Genomic DNA, 14,543 nt, shown 5'->3' on the forward strand with positions numbered 1-14,543 from the left:
GACCCATACGTCGTCTCTTCCTCACGGAGCACCTGCTCTTAGGGGGACGAAGTGCCCAGAGAGGCACTCAACACACCCAGGATGCAGAGGAGCAGCATGAATGAGCAGCGAGTGGACAGGTCAGGACATGGCCTCCTTGGGGCGAGGGCCCTAAAAAGAGAACTTCCCCAAATGGGACAATTTATCAACAAACCCAGGGTTCTATCTTGGAAGCATTTATCATCACTAGGGTTGACCCCACACAGAGGGCTTCTCCAGGCTTGTTGACTGTAGGGTGACCAGAGCGGGGATAGCGGCACTTCCCTGACTGTAGAAGCACTAGGGAGGTGCCGCTGCCCCACTGTGCATCTTCTCCTGCACCTGACATTGGCCACGAGGGATCCCGGTCACCCAGGAGATGCCCCTAGTTGGCCCTGCTGCCTCCCATCCATGGCTGCCCTGTCCCATGTTCCAGGTGGTTCCAGCAGACTCCTGGCAATAACTAGCTCCCCCACCCCACCCCAGAGTGCTGTATCTTTCACCCAGGCACAAGTGGCATTCTCTGGTGTTCTTGAGGCAAGTACAAAGTTCAGGGACAGCACTGTCTATAATTCCTCCTTGTCCCAGGAGGCAGTAAGGGAGGAGAGGGTGGATGTCCCATGAAGAAGAGAAAAATACCCTGAAGACCACCCACTCTGATCAACTGAAAACCACGCTACATCTCTGGATCCATTGGTACCACCATTGGCCCAGGCAAGAGGGCCCCTTTCCCTGGGTCTGTGCTTTATGGGGGCTGCCCTTGCTCTCCTCTGGTCAGTGTCTCCTCCCAGGACAAAGGGTCAGTGGGCCTAAGGGCACTTGCCTAGCAGAAGCCTGTGCCCTGCCCTTCTAGTCTTCGCTCCAAGTATCTAGAACCCTGAATTTCCTACCCAGTTGGCCCTGAGCCCACCTCCAGGCCTGCATGAGCCTCTTCCCTGGGTTGTTCTCCAGAGGGAAAGCCAGACTTCAAGGGTCACACTCCTAAACCCTTTCCAGGGGTGAGCAAAGGGCAGCTGTTTGCAGGGGTATGGACAGAGCTCGGACATAGGGGTGGGGTGTCCACATGGAGAGTGCAGTCCTCCTTATGGTTCAGGGCAGAGCCAGCAGTAAAAGAGAAGGGGCAAGGTGGGAGCTGGGACCACCCCTCCCCACATCTCTGTGTATGGGAAGTCTCCATGCCCACCTGATTTTCCAGTTGTTAGGAAAGTGTATTTGTCAGGGTAGGAGGAAAGGGTGCATTTTATATAACAGTTTGTTAGCTTGACTTACAACATTTAATATTGAGCCACATAGTATGTGGGCCTCCATTTATACTCCGGTCTGGGGCCCTGCAAATCTTAAGGGCGGCCTGAGCCGAGTAGGTCATTCCCAGAGGCCTTTGGGGCAGCCAGGACATGTCTGAATCCACCGCCCATCGATGCTTAGGGACTGTGTCTTGTCTCCTCCTACACGCACCATACGTTCATAAGTGTGCACGTAACATCATTCTTGTGGCCGCAGGCTGGTGAGTTTGCTGACACTTTATTGATAGATCGGTTAGGGCTCCTCTGGCTGCAAGTGACAAAACACCAAATCCTAAGTGACTTGAGCAAAAAGAGAACGTATCGGTTCATGTACCCAAGGTCCAAGGTTGCACTTGACCGGGGGCTCTTATTTCCTACTCTCCTTTGGCTCTGCTCACCTGCATAGTGACTCCGTTCCCAGACAAGCACTGCACTTTGTTTGTGAGCACAGGGTGGCTACCACACCTCCAGATCTTCTCTCCCCCAACGTCTCCTTGCAGAGGGAGAGTGCTGCCTTCCCGGTGTGAGGTCGCGTGGTTTCCCATTGGCTCTGACTGGTCACATAACCACCCTCCAACCCAGTGACTGGGGCCTGAAGGAGGCCAGTGTCTAAGGCACTGGGAGTGGAAAAGACAGGAGCCCGAAGGAAAGTCAGAGACAGTTGCCAGAAGAAAGGGCGAGAGCTCCTGGGGAGCCCTTCCCCTGACTGCCCCTGAAAGGTCCCACTTTAAGGATCTTTCAGGCACAATCCCTACGTGAGCCTGTGCCTGCCCTTTGAGCCCCAGCTGCTCTGGGGCTGCTCGTTCAAAGCTCTGCTGTGCCCACCGGTGTTTGCCCTCCCCAGAAGCATCTGCCGTCGGACCTGCCTGAGCCCCTGGGCCTCCCCCAAGAATGCAAACTGAAGGCAGGGAGTCAATACTCATTCACTCAGCAGAGGCTCAGACCAAGTACTGCTTTGAGCACGTTTAGGTACTATTCAGGTACTCTTTATTGTTGATACAGCTATAAGCAACATAGATCAAGCCCTTGCTGCTTTGTACTTACATTCTAGTGGGAGGAGAAAGTCAACAAATGAACAAGACTTCTGGTGGTCATTTAATAAATAAAGAAAAAAAGCAAGGTATGGGGTTTCGGGAGTCTGGCTGGAGAGGGACCCTTATTACGGGTTGGGCAAGGGATGCTTCTTTAGTAGGACCACATGGATGCAGAGACCTGAGGGAAGGGAAGGAGGGAGTCATGTAGCTACCTGAGCAAAGAGCACTTCAGCTAGAAGGGGCAGCAAGTGCAAAGGCCCTGAGGCAGTAGTGTGCTTAGCGTGTTTGAGGAGCATCATGGAAACCAGTGGGGCTTGAGTGCTGTGAGGAAGGGAGAGAAGGATGGGAGATGAAGTCAGGAAAGTGGTGGTGGTGATGGGGACAGGAGTGGGACAGGGGTGGGGAGGAACTGCAGCGAGCAGGGCCTCATCTGTCACCGTAAGGACTTTGGCTTTTAGACCGAGTGAAACTGGAGCCTTTGGAGCAAAGGAGTGATGTCACCACCTGAGGCTGGGAGAGGTAAAAAGTAGGGAGAGTCCCTGAGGAAGCTGGGGCCGGTGAGGACGCTCCGGCAGTAATGCAAGCAGAGGAGGATGGTGGCAGTGGTGAGAAGTTCTGATTCTGGCACATTCCAAAGGTGACACAGCAGGATTGGGAAGAGGGATAGGAGAGAATGAGAGGAGTCGAGAGGAAGCCAGGGTTCGGGGCCTAAGCACTGGGATGGGGGAGCTGGTTTACTGAGGAGGGGAGGCTGGAGGAGGAGAGGGGGTTGTGTCTGGGACACGTTCGGTCTGAGATGCATCTTGGACACGCATGTGGTGGTGTCCGGCAAGAGGGGAGATGAGCACCTTGAACTTTGGGGAAGAGGCTGGGGCTGGAGGTTTCACAATCGCCACGGTGGTGGTGTTTCATCCTACCCGTTTCTCAGCCTTCCCCCCCACCCCCACCGCCCAGAACAGGGCCGGGTCCAGAACTGGGGGTGATGACAGCGTCAGAAGTAATCCCCGTCTCTGCTTCACGGGCAGTGCTGGGGGTCTCACACGCGTGGTCTCGCTCGACCTTCCTATGATCCGTGAGGCGGGGCGATTGCAACCCTGGCTTCCAGAGGAGGAAGCCGAGATTCTGAAGGAGCCTCATTCATCTGCCCTCAGAAGGTTCCGGTTGCTGCTCGCCCCCGCCTGCCTGACGAGGCCCAGCACTGACCCCCGCGCCTCCCCCCTCCCCCGTTGCAGCCTGTGACCAGCTGGCCCTGGGAGTGGTGGCGATCTTCGGGCCGTCACAGGGCTCTTGCACCAACGCCGTCCAGTCCATCTGCAATGCCCTGGAGGTGCCCCACATCCAACTGCGCTGGAAACACCACCCCCTGGACAACAAGGACACCTTCTACGTGAACCTCTACCCCGACTACGCCTCCCTCAGCCACGCCATCCTCGACCTGGTCCAGTACCTCAAGTGGCGATCGGCCACCGTGGTCTACGACGACAGTACAGGTGCGTAGCCAGGCCTGGCTGGGCTGAGAGCAGGGGGTGAGGGAGGTAGAGCCCCAGGATCTGCTCGCCCAGTGCAGCTGCCCCTGGGGGAGGGTGCACACTCACACCCGAGCCGAGCAGGTCCCCCGGACACTCGCCCCCGCACTCCCTGCAGCCCTGGGCGCGCCAGCCACTCACCTCTCGCCCGCCCCACACCTTCCCCACACTCCCACCTCCACCCCCCTGTAGCATGCTCATGTCTGCACTCAGCACCTGCACTCACCCCTGCACAGCCGTGCCCACACCTGCCCCGCTCTCTCAGACTCACATTCCCGTCTGCAGCGAACGTGGGCAGCTCTGAGCCAGCTACGGGCGCAGGCTCTGGACACATAGGGCTGGGGACTGTGCTGACTGTGACACTTACTAGCTGAATAGCACAGAGCTGTTTCCCCTCTTCCTCTTTCTTTCGAAAGATTCAAGTCCCAAGACATTTCTTAGCCTGGCCTCTTAAGAGAGAGTGACCTTGGCAAGTCTCTTAACCCATCTGGCCCTTCTCTGCCCATGTGTCAAGTCAAGATCTATAGCATCCAGCCTGGAAAGAGCCCTCCAGCTCTCTGCAGCCTGTGATTCTATGTCAGCTCTTGATTACCTCCTAATGGGGAGTGGGAATCCTGGGGAGAGAATCCCTCAGAAAAGGTGTCTATTTAACTTGGGATTCTACAAGCATCTATTGCGTTCCTGCTATGCTCACAGTACCAGACAGGAGATCGTGGCGGGCAGAGGCCCCCACCCCCGCTCACTGCCCCCAGCATGAGGTGTCTGCCATTGAGGGGCATGAGTACCCCGCTCCAGGTCACGGCCAGCGTTTTGGCAGCCCTGTTAGATGATCTGTGTTAGGACACTGCTGGGGAGGATTGTGTGGTTTTGAGCCCGCTTCCTTGCCCAGACCATGAGCCTTGTGGGCCTCCAGGATTTAGAACAGGGCCTGGTACAACCTAGATGTTTTTAAATGCTTGTGGAACTGAACTGAATTGAATTGAATTAAAAATCGAGATGAAATAAATTGTAATTAAATATTGCAGGAAGAGAGTGCCGGGCGCTGGTAAGGGAGAAGAAGGAGGATGTGGCAATCCCATCGTTTTTGGAGGAGTGAATCCTAGCGTAGGGACGTGAGCGGGCACCCGGTGGTCACTGGTCATTCCAGGCCACTAGAGCTAAGAATCAAGTGCCGGGTACATATAGTCAGGGCCAAGGCACTCGGGAAGAGGAAGCCCTGCGGCCTTGGCTAATCTGGGCTGACAGACAGAGGAAAAGAGACATGAGCAGGGCCTCGAGGATGGACAGACAGACAGAGTGGGCGTGAGGGCAGCACCGGCTGCGGGGACAGCGTGAGCAAAAACTGAGGCGGCGGGATTGTGCATGGCAGCCTCCTCGAGAGCACGGCCTGGCAGGGGGAGAAGATTCAAGTTCGGAAGGTGGGAGGAAAAGGTCAGAGAAACAGAGCGTATCAGGCTGCGCAAGGGCTCCTCTGTCTGGCTTCAGAGTTCACACTTGACCTTGGAAGCAGCCAAGGCGCATTGAGTGTTGTTGAGCAAAGAAGTGGAATAATGAAAGCAGAGTTCCCGAAGGTGACTGTGACGACATCGCACGGGGCGCATGGCAGGGAGAGGACACACTCGGGGGTGGCCGCCGATGCAGGCAGGGACAGAGGAGGCCGGGATTGGAGGGGCTGCCTGGAAGAGAACTCGGGGCCAGGATGGAAGGGAAGAACTGGACGTGAGAGTGTGTAGCTGAACACAGAACAGTCAGAAGAGACGCTGGTGCGGACCACGGCCCCGCGGTCCTGGGGCCTCCGGCCTGGAGGGGGTGGGGGCAGAGGCTTTGCAGAGGGTGGATGAGGCTGCTCAGAGCTGATGCTACCTTCTGGAGCTCCCTGCTCTCCAGTGCCTTCGTCCTAACCATATGAGCGCGTCCCTCGATTATTTGCTCGGGTGGCCTGGCATGCCCAGTCGCCTCTGGGTGGACACGCACTCTCCCCCAGCATGATTAGCTTCTCAGAAGAGAAGGGATTCCATCTTCATTTCTTCACCCTTACCAGTGCCTAGAACACCCTTTCTTCCAGGATTTAATTAGAGTTTAATTCAACTTGATTTTCAATTCGGTTCAATTACATTTAAAAACACAGGGGAGTCCAGGATGGAGCCCGTTTGGTCAAGAACACACTGGGTAGTAGGGATTCAGGGTTGGATTCAGTCAAATAGTAAGATGACTTTGATGAGGACTGGTGGGTGGTAAGAGGTGTACTCCCAGAAGCAGGCTATTTCAAAGGGACAACTAGTGAGTCCTCAACCCCCCCCGAGTGGGAAGCACTTCATAGTGGGCTTTGGGGTCTGTGTGCATTCGGATGTTCTGGCTGGGGTCACAGACAACCCAGTTCCCACTGACTCGAGCAATAGGCACTTCGTTCTCTGAAGGACAAGAAGTCTGAAGAGGGGCCATTCCAGGGCTGGCTTAGCAGCTCAACAGAGTCCGGGGCACTGGGTCAGTATCCCTGCAGTTCTCTTGGTTTTCTCTCTCACGGTCAAAATAGAGCTGCTACAGCTCCAAACAGCCCATCCTCACGTGCCAACACCCTAGGAAATAGAAGGAAAGAGGCAGGAGCCAAAGAGATTTTTCCTAATGTGACTCCTGCCTCTTATCAAGGAGGAAAATTTGTCTAGAAACCTTCCAGCAGACCGTCCTGGACAGCAAACTGAGTCCGTGCCTACTACCCCAAGCATAGTCAGATAGGAAAGGGAGCGCCCCTGACTGGCTCTTAACCAATCACCAGTCAGCTCTGGGGACTGGCACCAGGCCACCCGAACAAAATCATGGTTCTCTTAGCACGTTAGAAGGGGGCACACCGGTCTCTAGAACACTTCTACGTTGATGCTTCCAGCCACCCCCCAAAACTTAGTGGCTTCAAATACTACGCATATGTTTAGCTCCCAAGTCTGTGGGCTCACTGATTGGCTGAGCTTGGCCAGGTGGTGGTTCTGGTCTCAGCTGGATCGCTCACCTGCCCGGGGGTCATTTGACTGTTGGTGGAGATGACCGGCAGCATCAGGCTAGCCCAGGCATGTTGTCATGACAATGGTAGAGGTGCAAAAGAGGAGACCCAGGGTGCACTTCCGTTTCCACTGTCGAATTGTGACACACCTGCTGATACACCATTGGCCGACACAGGTTACGTGCTGGAGCCCAGTGTCCTGAGTGGGGCAGGTCACCTGCCCACAGGTGGAGGTCACTGCAAAGTTACATAGCAAAGGGTGTAGCTACAGCGTGGGGTGAAGAATTCAGGTCATCCCTGCAATCGACTGCAGAGAGAACTCTTTTTAAGTGTGCCTAGGATCCCAGGGGCAAGGATGACTGCGTGATGACACGGAGAGGTCAGTGCCGTTGAGAGTTGTTACAGTTCCCTAGAATCAGGGGGGGCCACAGCCTCATGGAGAAGCACTAGGGTTAGTCAGGAGACAGGAGCAAGAGGAAAGCATGGGCAAGAGCTTTTTTTGTTCTAGAGCCATCCATTACTTCATGACCATAAGATAGCCTAGATGATGATAGGTGGGATTTGTTAGGTGGGCCTGTCCTCTATGGGGCAGGAAGCAAAACACAGATGTTGGGGTTTGATTGGAGGTTTGGTTGGAGGGATTACAATATGATTTTGTGTACCACCAAAACACAGGGATAATAGGAATGTAAACAACTTTGATCATTAGTTTGGCACATGATTTCAGGGTGCCGGATCATCAGTCAGAGAATATTGCAAATGATTAAATTATAGGAACCAGCAGTGTTTGCCCTGTGACCTTTGACAAGTGGTCACCTTCGTAACCTAATCTGCACACAAAGGCAAATTCATGTCAAGAGTGAAAGGAAGGGTCTTAGAAAAAGCTGAGATGGAGAAAAGGGCCGCAGCCTAAGAGCCAGAAGGTTGGGTCTTGAATCTTGATCCCACAGCTAGCGAGCTGCAGAACCTTGAGGTGGTCACTTAACCTCTGTGGGCCTCAGTTTCTTTGTCTGTACATTGGAACAAAAGCCCCTAGTCTACATGCCTTCTAGGACAGGGAGATTTTAAATAGGGTAATGAATGCAGAAGTGCTTTGTAAGTGAAAAGCATGATTCTGACAACCATGATTCACTGCAGATATTTTGAGAGAGATTGATTAGGGAAGCAGCCAGGAAGGAAGGCTCATCTCGGGCAAGCCAAGAGCCTCGTCCTCTGCTGGGGTGGGCTGAGACGAGCCTCTGGTCTCCTTTGGGAATACACTGATGAGGAGAAGGTCTGACATTTCCTGCTGGAAAATGTGGGTCACTGTGTATTACACGGGGCAATGCACTTGGCTGACAAGAAGACTCTGGTAGCCTCATGCTCCAGCATGCAGGCTGTCCCTGTCCTCACGTCCTGGATCCCCAAAGCTCACGTGCCTGCTGATTCCACGCATGACTCTGAACATTGAGCAAGTGGGAGCAAAGTGAAGGCGGGGAGCCTCCCAGGCTAAGAAGTGTGAGCGGGCAACATCATTCAGCCCAACTGAGAATTTCTGGGATGAGTTGGGGAGGGAGGGTAAGGCTGGTGTGTGTTCCAGAAGAGGTTGTGGCCCCTCTCTCCCTTGCGCAGGTCAGCTGATGGCCCCTTCCTTCTCCCTGTCAAGTCTGGTATTGGGAAGCACTGCAGCCCCTGTTAGATCCAGACCACTCCAGGACTCCAGAGCCCTTCGCCAGCCCATACACCTGGGTCTGAGACCTTCCAGGGGGCTGGGGGATCCTGATGCCGGTGGCCATGGCAAAGCCTGTTTGGGAGCTCCTTGGGAGGCTTAGGTCACAAGGATATATCTCTGTCCTCCTCAGCAGAGGGGAATGATGTATGCCAGATGGCTTTCCTGATGTCCAGCCCTCCAGAATGGGAAGGAGAAGTTGAACAGATCCAGGCATTTGTATCAGAAATGGCTTTGGAAGCCCAGAGGCTCTGTTGGAAGGCTCTCAAAGTAGGCGGTCTGTGGGGGGGGGGGACTTTGTCCAGATAGGGGACACGACAATAGTTGATTGCAAGCTTTAATCCAGAGCAAACTGCCTTAACCAAAAAAAGGGGGAGGGAGAGTGGATTTGATTGGCTGCCTTTACTGGCAAGTTTAAGAGTCATTTTAGCTTCAGGTACTGTTTGATCCAGAGGCTCAAATGGGTATCATTCGGACTTATTTGTCATGACTTCTGCCGTGTTGGAATCCTTCTCCGGTTCTATGTGGTGATGCCTAGATTTGCTTCCTCCCTATTTGGAGGTTAAGTGGAAAAGGGTGTATCTCTTACCGGCTGCTCTGGCACCATTTTTGGAAGTCATCTGATAGGACCAACTGGCATCACCTACCCAGCTCTGAGCCTATCCCTATGCCTAGAGGAATGTGGGTGCTGATTGGCCAGGCTGGGGCCACATGCTGTGCCCTGAGAGCTGGGGATGGACCCCTTCCAAGTCACACAGTCTGAGTATGGGGGAGGAGTTTCTCCCCAAAGGAGAAGCAGAATGCTCTTTGTGGGGCAGTGGAGCATGGCTGAGTAGACAGTGCAGTCAGGACACAGACCCTGAGCCCTGAGTGTGGGCGGGCAGCCCAGTGGGACCCTGGCCCCTGCTGGCTCAGCCCCTCCCTGAGCGGGGAGGGGTATCGAGGGCAGCAAGCAGTCTTGCTCCCAGGCTAAACAGAGGGCAGTCAGCAAGAATGGACCTTGAAATAGCGACGGAAATGAACTTAATTAGACCTAAGTAAGCCATTTGTCTCCAGGAAGTGACATTCAGTTTTCCTGGAAGTCCCCAGGTTAAGTGGTTTTGCAAAATGCCAAGGCGGAGGATGGATTTTTCAGTGTGGGGAGAAAAAAACAGTAAGTCAATTCAATTATGGAGATTTGTGTTGTGCATCATCTAAGTGCCAGGCCCCGTGCTAGGGGCTGTGGGGACCCGGCCCATGAGGTTAAGGAGCCCATGGCGGGACGAGGGAGTGAGACAAGGCCAGAGGAGGCTAGTGCTGACGGAGGAGGCCACTGGGGGGGGAGGGGGTGTCTGGTTTAGACAGAGCAGTAGGGGTAGGCTTCATGGAGGAGGTGGTTGCCCAGAGCCTGGAAAAATCGGTCAGGTTTCCTGAGGCAGCCTGCCCTTGGGTTGGGGGCACAGTTCCACTTTGTCTTACACGGTCCAACGGTTGGTACAGCTGAACCTCGGAGCCTTCACTTGTGCCCACATCCTGGAGGCAGGTTCCCTGCTTCCCAGTGTCACAGGTGGGGTGATGAAGAGGGGTGCCCTCTGGTTTGGGCTCCGTAAATCTGTAAATGCATTCTAGCTTAGAGGGGAGTGCGTGGGTGTGTGGTCAGTGGGAATTTGCTGTCTGTGCCTACTGTTGAATCTGTACGTGTGTATGTGTGTCTGTGCGTGCACAGGCCCTGATTTACATGTGGAACGAAGCCCAGGCGTGTGTCCGCATCAGCACGCATGCCCCTATGAATATGTGTTTGTACGTGCATACAAATCCATGGGTGTGTGCAGGTGCGTGCAGCCTGGTGCACACGGCTGTACCCGAGCGTCCTGGTGCCCATGTCTGGACCCACGTGGCTCTGTCCACGCACCTGCCCAGAGCTCCGTGGGCCACGCATCCGTGTCTGTGGGTACGGCCACAGGCCTATGCACACACCCGAGCCCGTGGAGGCCGACAGCTGTGTTTACCTGTGTGCACACGTGTGTCTCTTGCACCCCGGGGCCTCCCAGGGCTCATCCGACTGCAGGAGCTCATCATGGCCCCGTCGAGGTACAACATCCGCCTGAAGATCCGCCAGCTCCCCCTTGACTCCGACGACTCGCGCCCCCTGCTCAAAGAGATGAAGCGGGGCAGGGAATTCCGCATCATCTTCGACTGTAGCCACACCATGGCCGCCCAGATCCTCAAGCAGGTGCGTGAGTGCTGGCCAGCCCGGGGGATGGAGCGATGCAAGGGATGGGCGGGATCTGCCTGCCCCCTCCCCCTGCCCCGCACCCCAGCAGGAGGTGGCCAGAGCTCAGCTGGAGCCCAGCTCTGTTTCGGTCTGGCTGTTTCTCGGCAGCCGCAGAGTGGACCCAGTGTGGTCTTCAAGGTCTGAGCCAGCGCGAGGGTGGGGTGATGCCAGGGCTGAGCCTAGCCTGGCGCCTGGAGGCTGTTGCATCAGTGCTGAGGCTGCGGGTGGGAGGCTGGGGCTGCCGAGAGGGGCCAGAAGCCGCACAGGACAGAACATTGCGGGGAGTGCTGGGAGGCCTCGGGGTGGCAGGAACAGGCCCAGGGGGGCCTCACTGCCTCGCCGGTGATGCGTTCCCCATAGCCCGCAGGACTTGCTGTTACTTTCTGGCTACTAGGAGGTTTATTGAAGTTCCCCGCACCATCTGCTCAACTCTGCAGTGACTGTGGGGGAGGGAAATGGCTCTCGGTCCTGGATAGGCCTCTGTTCCTTTCCAGACACAGCCCAGCATGGCATGCTAGGGACAAGAGCCGTCTCTGCCAGCTACCTAAGAAATAAACAGCAAAATCGCCCACAACCTTCGTGGAGGGTGCCGCAGCTGAAACCCAAACCATTCACATTTGTGGCAGTGCTTTGTGTAAAAGGCAAATTACATGGTCCCAGAAAGCGTCCCTGGTGATTGAACGAGGCCTTCTGTGGAGCTCTAAGTCATGGCCTTGCGAGATGCAGGTGGTGGGGAGGAGACACGGGCAGTGCAGGGGGCTAGGTGCCGAGCCAGGATAGGAGTGTTCAAGTCCTGGAGGGGCTAGGGGGTTCCCAAGTCCCACCCTCCAGTCGGGCCCTGCAAGGGGTGCCCAGGCGGTCTGGGAGCCAGTGTCCTCCCCCCAGCCTCCCTCACCCCCAGGAGGTTAAAGAGCTCGCTTGGGGGTTTGAATCTCGCTTCTGCCCTTGGGTGTTGTGTGCCCAAGATCAAGGAGCCCCCGTGTCATCCCCTCCTCTGTAGCGGCAGCCAGTGATCCCTACCTTAGCCGGTGGCGGAGGATTCTGTTGAGATGAGGCAAGGAGAGAGTGTAGCCCAGTGTCCGGCACTGGGTGTGGGGTATCCGTGGTGTGTCTGTGGAGGAGACTTACGCTCCCCAGGGACCCCTCACCCCTCCTCCCTGGGCGACGGACGGCCAGAGCTTAGCGCTTCCCTTTTCTTCCTGGCACGGGTAACAGAGTAACAGAGACAGCCACAACCCTGGCTGGTCACGCTGAGGAGTGACCGTGTGCCGGGTACCTGGAGCCCCTCATTTAGCACCCCGGGGGCAGGTGGCAACGGCTATCATGCCCAGTTTACAGGTGAGGAAACTGAGGCTCACAGGGAAAGGAAGGGGCCCGAGGTCATCCAGCCAGAAAGAGAGAATTTACTCCCACATCTGCCTGACTTGAAAACATCCAGAGTTAAGGAGACGGTATGCTCCGCTGAACACCGAACTCCGCAAAGGTGATCGCGGCTGCTGACAGAGGTCTGGTCTGAGCGTCTAACTTGCTGATGTGGGTTGGGAATCTCTAAGAGGGCGAGAGAATGAGCGGCACTTTCCAAGTGTACCTGACCCCGGGATATTTCTCCTCCAGAGCACTTAGGGGGCCCGGCATTCTGAAGAACTCTGTGGAAAGTGCATTATGGTCGTTAATATTATAGATTAGAGGTTTCTAATAAAATATGTAAATGAAGGTAATACAGGGTTCGTGATGATACATAGCATAATGTATCATCATAGTAATTACATAGTAATAATTCCGTAGCAGCCGAGCAGCCTGCCTGGTGGTCAGCTGGACCAGGGAAGCCAGGCTATCTCCACCTCCAGGGAGGCTCAGCCCGAGCAAAGCCTCTCCTCCTCGGGCCTGGCTGGGCTGGGGAGGGCTGGGCTTCCTCACACCTCTCTCTGGAGCCAGGACAGAAGGCAGTCTGGGGCTAACTCCAACAGCATTTCTCTAAGTGTGGCAGGCCCGGAGATGCTCACGGAAAAGCCAGACAACTGGGCCCAGCCTGGCCCTGCGGAATTTGGAATCTTTGCATGCAGAGTATGGCCCAAGATTCTGCATTTTTTTAAAAGATTTTATTTATTTATTTATTTATTTGAGAGAGAGAGAGAGAGAGTGAGAGAGCACAGGGGGAGGAGCAGAGGGAGAGGGACAAGCAGACTCTGCTGAGTCGGGAGCCCAACGCGGGGACTCGATCCCAGGACCCCAGGATCCTGATCTGAGCCAAAGGCAGGTGCCTAACTGACTGAGCCACCCAGGCGCCCCAAGATTCTGCATTTGAATCTGTCCCGGGTGACTTGGCTGCACACTCCAGTGCAAAACGCACTATCATCTGCTAGCCAGTCATTGTTACTTCGGGGAGGTGGTCTCGAGGACATCCCACTCCAAGTGGCCCACCTCCTCTGAACCCCCACCAGTCTGGTCCTCCCTGCTGGGGTGCAGATGGGGAGGGGGCTTCTCGGGTACCCCCTGTGGACTGATGATGCTCTGTTCTCTCGCAGGCCATGGCCATGGGCATGATGACCGAATACTACCACTTCATCTTCACCACACTGGTAACGTACCTCTGGGTCCTGGCACGGGTCAGGGTGGGGTCCCCTCAGAACAAGGTCAGCCAGGTGGAGACCGTTGCGGCAGCTGGAGGAGACTCAGGCTGGCCTTGCTTCCTAAGGCTCTCGGTGTGGCCCCAGGCAAGGGCCCAGAGACATCTTCGTGGCCCGCCCACGTTGAGAAATGTCCTCGAGTTGTGACTCAGGGCAGTGAGTCTAGACCTACCTATGTCAACACAAGCCCCTCTGATGACTAGCCAGTCATTAACCTCCCTGCCTCAGTCTCTTTGTCTGCAAAATGGGTGCGATAATAGCTTCTACCTCCTAGAATTATGAGTTCAGAAAGTAAAATGAGAGCAGTGCCTGATTTGTGTGAAGACCGTTGCAAGTATTAGCTGCTCTTATTAAGATGACCCTCGGCTCCCAGCCCACACACTTCCCCACGGATGTCTCAGTCCTCACGCAACAACAGGAAATGCTGCTTTGGATTCCTGCAGCATCCGTGCTGAAGTCTGCCCACTCACTGTCAGCTGGGCCAGCCCACCTGCGGGCTCCAGATGGGTCCTGTCCAAACTCAGAGAACATTTAGGGCCATTTAAACCCATTAGGATAATTAGTTGTGGCCTGAAATCAGCAGAATGAAGAGATCCCTGTGCCAAAGGGGCACCCACACATAGCCTCCCTGCCCCGGAGCAGACGTTCTAGCGCTTCGCTGGGGCCCTGGGTGGACTCTTCCACCCAGCCCGGTTCTGGGGCACTGACTTCCTGGCCATGAAATAGGCTCCCGCCCTCCTCGTCAGCCTTGCTCCAGCCCAACAGGCTTCTGCGTTCCCTCGTCCATCTGGCACCCAGGTAACCCTCCTTCCCCAGCGCCTGGGCTCCGGTGAGGGTCTCATGATGCCTGGCACGGAGGCCCCGCCCTCGAGGAGCTCCCGTCCTGTGTGGTCCGCACCTCCACGTCTAGCTCCTTTGCAGGTGTGTGCCATCCCAGGCCTGGACACGTGGCCGTGGCACACAGTGGAAGGAGACACCCGGTGTGGAGGGGTTGGCAGAAGGTAATTTGAGGCAGGAAGGCAGATGCTTAAACAGGGCCTTGAAGCATCAGTAGGAGTTCACCAAGGAGAGAGAGGAAGAGTATTCTACACAGATGGAACA

The 14,543-nt window shown here is 55.6% G+C and overlaps 1 protein-coding gene across 2 annotated transcripts in view; it reads left to right on the forward strand.

Moving 5' to 3' along the window:
* Positions 1–14,543, forward strand: part of GRIK3 (glutamate ionotropic receptor kainate type subunit 3) — a 220,701-nt gene that overhangs the window by 135,997 nt on the left and 70,161 nt on the right. For both annotated transcript variants that reach the window (XM_036119081.2, XM_036119078.2), the window contains exons 3-5: positions 3,568–3,825; positions 10,592–10,773; positions 13,341–13,394. In XM_036119081.2, coding sequence (XP_035974974.2) covers positions 3,568–3,825; positions 10,592–10,773; positions 13,341–13,394 — 494 coding nt within the window. The remainder of the gene's footprint in view (positions 1–3,567; positions 3,826–10,591; positions 10,774–13,340; positions 13,395–14,543) is intronic.

This window comes from Halichoerus grypus, chromosome 5 (genome assembly GCF_964656455.1).
Source record: "Halichoerus grypus chromosome 5, mHalGry1.hap1.1, whole genome shotgun sequence".
Lineage (NCBI taxonomy): Eukaryota > Metazoa > Chordata > Mammalia > Carnivora > Phocidae > Halichoerus > Halichoerus grypus.